At 57.4% G+C, this 3,555-nt stretch overlaps 1 protein-coding gene across 1 annotated transcript; it reads right to left on the bottom strand.

Moving 5' to 3' along the window:
• Positions 1 to 799: 799 nt before the first annotated feature.
• On the bottom strand, positions 800 to 1,564 carry LOC119397323 (uncharacterized). The gene has a single exon (XM_037664755.1). It carries the CDS (start codon positions 1,562 to 1,564, stop codon positions 800 to 802), a length of 765 nt encoding a protein of 254 aa, XP_037520683.1.
• Positions 1,565 to 3,555: the final 1,991 nt, after the last annotated feature.

Genomic DNA, 3,555 nt, shown 5'->3' with positions numbered 1-3,555 from the left:
GGGTCAAAGAGATCGCCGTGGACGTAAAGCCAGACGTCAGTCAGGCAAAGGTGGCGCAATATCTTTACGAGTTCTTTGGCCTGGTACGCTGACCTGCCTCGGCCTGGGCTCCTCACGTCCCGCTGCGAGTCGATCACGCAATTGAAATCTCCCAGTAGCACGTGCGAGATGGGCTCTGGGAGGGTCTGATGTAAATCCTGGGAGAAGTTCTTGGTTTTCGTCCTCGTTACCGGGGCGTAAACATTGACGAAGCGGAACCGTTTCCCGTTAACGTAGATGTCGAGCATTAGCATTCTGCCGTTTGCGCCGAAGGTGCTTCTGCCGGAAGCGGCCCGTTACGAAGATGACCCCACGCCGCAGGTCCTCGCAGTTGTCAAAGAAAAGAAAGCGTCCACTTGGAACTCGCGGCGGAACCTTGAGACGTCTAGCGGGGTCCGAAAATTGGTTTCCTGAATAAACAAGACATCGATACCCTGCACCTGGGCAAAGGCGAGGATGTCTCGCTGTTTGGCTCTGTCTCGAAAGCCGCGGACGTTCCATGTGGCGAACTTGGGGAACGACATGGCTTGGTGCCTCGGGACGTGGGGGAAGGGGGGAGGGGGATACCAAAGACTAAGGCGTGGGCGGGGCGACAGGCAGCAGGGAAAGCATGTAGACACTAGCTCGCCTCACGGGTAACGGAGGGGGGGGGAAGCCGCGATGGCAGCCGAGGAGCGGGGGGGGGGCAGGATGAGGCATCCAAAGGGAGGGGGGGCAAGAAAAAGGTGGGGGGGTAGCCAGCCGTGTTACGTAGTCCGTGTCAGTTACGTTTACCGCCAGCACTTGGCGGCGTGTGCCCTTTCCCCGAAGGGGCCGTATCCAGTTTCTGTGACTTCGCGGTGGGAGGGGCGTCACTGTCGCTGCTAAGACCATGCATTTTAGGCCGGCGGTGTTTGTTGTCGAGGCTCGAGGGGTGGCTCGGCTCCGCTCCAGCTGGCCCATCTCCTCCCCTTAACGGAGACCTTGAACGCGAACGGTCGCGTCTAACGGGCCCGGGCTGCGGTGCAGGGGCGTTAGCGGGAGCAGGGGCGGGTGAAGTTGAGCCTGGTGGTTGCTTCTCAGCGGAGGAGCACGGGTCTGGTGGCCCGTGTTCGGTGTCGGGTAACACATAACGGCCGCAGCTCACGACGGGCAACTCGTCCGGGTTGTGGGGGGAGGTGGGCTCGGATAACAGCGGCGGGAAGTTCTCCGCACCGAGTCCCGGGAACGCAGGCTCGTCGGTGACAGGGCTCTGTGCGGTTCCAGGTACTTCTTGTTCCGCACTTTCCGTCTGTGACGGGTCCCACGAGTCGCTCGACGATTCCGGGGAGCCGGATTCCAGCCCGCTCGACTCTCCCTGGTCACCCTCAGAGCTTGTGTTGCTCGTTTCGTCGACAACGTCGGGGGGTACTGCCATGGGTGCGGGGGACGTGGAGGCGCCGCGTGCGTCTCCCCTCTCCCGAGGTTCCTCATGCTCCCAGTGATCCGGGTCGTTCGTTGGCGTGGGGGGGCGTGACCTTGGCCTCAACACTTGGAACCCCGACATCGATGCTGCCCCCGTAGGCAACCGGGAGGTACTAGGCTGACTCGTACTGGTGATGTTTCTGAACTCTGACGGGAAGCCTCGCGCTGCAGCGACGTATAAGCGCTTGCGAAATCACTCGTGCGTGCCATGTCGCCCGCCGCACCGTTTGCATTCCTCGGTGAACCCTTCGGTGTCATGACCGAATACCCCGCATCGCTTGCAATAAGCAGCCGAGCAGACCGTGGCCATGTGCCTCGGTTTGCTGCACCTAGCGCACACGCGGCGCATCCCGCGATATTCACACATGACACGGTGGCCTGCGATGGTCGTGAAGTTGGGAACTGGCTTACACATCTCCATCCTCACAACTCTGACCCCGTTTAATTTATTTTGCCGGTTTGAAACAGTTGCAAAGGAGACACTTTTAACTTTGCCATATTGCCCGAGGGCGTTGACCAGGAAGTCATCTCGCAAATAAGCCGGAAACCGGTAGACGTTAACAAAAGTTACCAGGGGGCCGACGGCCTCGACTGCAACGTGCTCGCGGTGCACTTTGAAGCCCTCCGCTACCATTCACCTCGTAACCTGGTTTGCATTCCTAGTGCACACGAGGAACCTTGAGCCCCCCATGTGTTGCAATACGAGCACGCTGTCGTCGCCAGCCGTCTCCTCAACTGCGTCTATTAGATCGTCTATAGAGACGTCCCCGTCGGGGGCGTTAAACAAAAAACAGTTCTCCCTCACCGGGAGGTTGCTTGGGTTAGCCATGACTGGTGGGCGTTGCCGCGTGTCGCGCTGGCAGGTAGCCGGCGGGACCGGGGGGCGCGGCTGGTGGAACTAGTCACGTGCAGATCACTCTGCACACTCGTACACGAGGCGGCTCAGCTGAGGCAGAGGGCCGCGCAGCAGCAGGTGGCACCAGGGGTCGCGGGAGGGAGCTCCGGGGCAGCAGGTGTGGTCCGGGGTCCTTGCTTCTCCTGGCATGGGGGGGGGGTCTCCGCGCTGGAGGGCCCGAAACCCAGGTGCGGTAGTCGCACGCGCAGGGGGGTGGGCGCGGCCACGGGATCTTCTTGGGCAAAGGTTTGCACCAGGGGGGGGGGTCAACGTCAACGTGACGTGGCCCCGGGATTGATCTGGAGACTTGTAGGAAACAGATGTATGTCTTTCTGTTTGCCGGCACGTCACTCAATTCAACCACTCGGCCAAAGTTGAACCACTTGCCGAAGGGCTAGCCATCTTGAACGGCTGACTAGGTTCATACTTGTGTACATTGTCGATCAAATAGCAAACATTACGCATATCTGAGGCGCAACAACACTAGGTAAGTATTAGGTGTTGTGTTCCTTTAATTTAAAATGCATCCATACGTAATTCTAAAGACCCTAGTTTCTTAAGCTGCGCTGAAAATGCGACTGCGCTGAAACTTGTCTCCCTCCGTGCCCTCTGCACAAGCTCATGTTGTGTTTCGATTTCGGTTCAGTATTGCATTGTACGAATGACAGGGAAGCCGCTCTGGCATTCCTGTTTTACCCAGGAGCAAGGAGATTAAAAAAATTTGCTGGAGTGGCGATTATTGCGCAATAGTGAAGCCGCGCCCACCAAAAGATGGCGGCTGCGCCCGCCATCTTACTAGGGGCACGATAAACCATCGGCGTTTATCGTGCCCCTAGTAAGCGAGCGTTCTCCACGCACGCCAGAGAAGTTTAATATGGCAAGTTTTACGGGTCAGATACTGTTGCAAGTGTGTCTTTGTGTTACTAGTTTTCGTAAGTAAGCCTCAAAGTCATGGCAAATTTTATTGGACATCAGTCGTCAATACTCCTCTCGACGGGTTACTTTTGTCGGCAACAACGATCTTTTATTTTGTAATTAACGTAGCATTTACACTAACAGGTCAAAGCCATTTGACCTCTAAGTAGACGCGACCAAAAAAGAGCATGTTTCCGAGCTCTTTGGTGGGCAAAAGCTGGCTTCACTTTCGCTGGCAAGGCGTTTCGAGAGCTTCCACTCCA

Source organism: Rhipicephalus sanguineus, chromosome 6, assembly GCF_013339695.2.
Source record: "Rhipicephalus sanguineus isolate Rsan-2018 chromosome 6, BIME_Rsan_1.4, whole genome shotgun sequence".
NCBI classification, from domain to species: Eukaryota; Metazoa; Arthropoda; class Arachnida; order Ixodida; family Ixodidae; genus Rhipicephalus; species Rhipicephalus sanguineus.
Note: the sequence above shows the minus strand (reverse complement) of the source record. Positions and strands in the feature narration are given on the sequence as shown.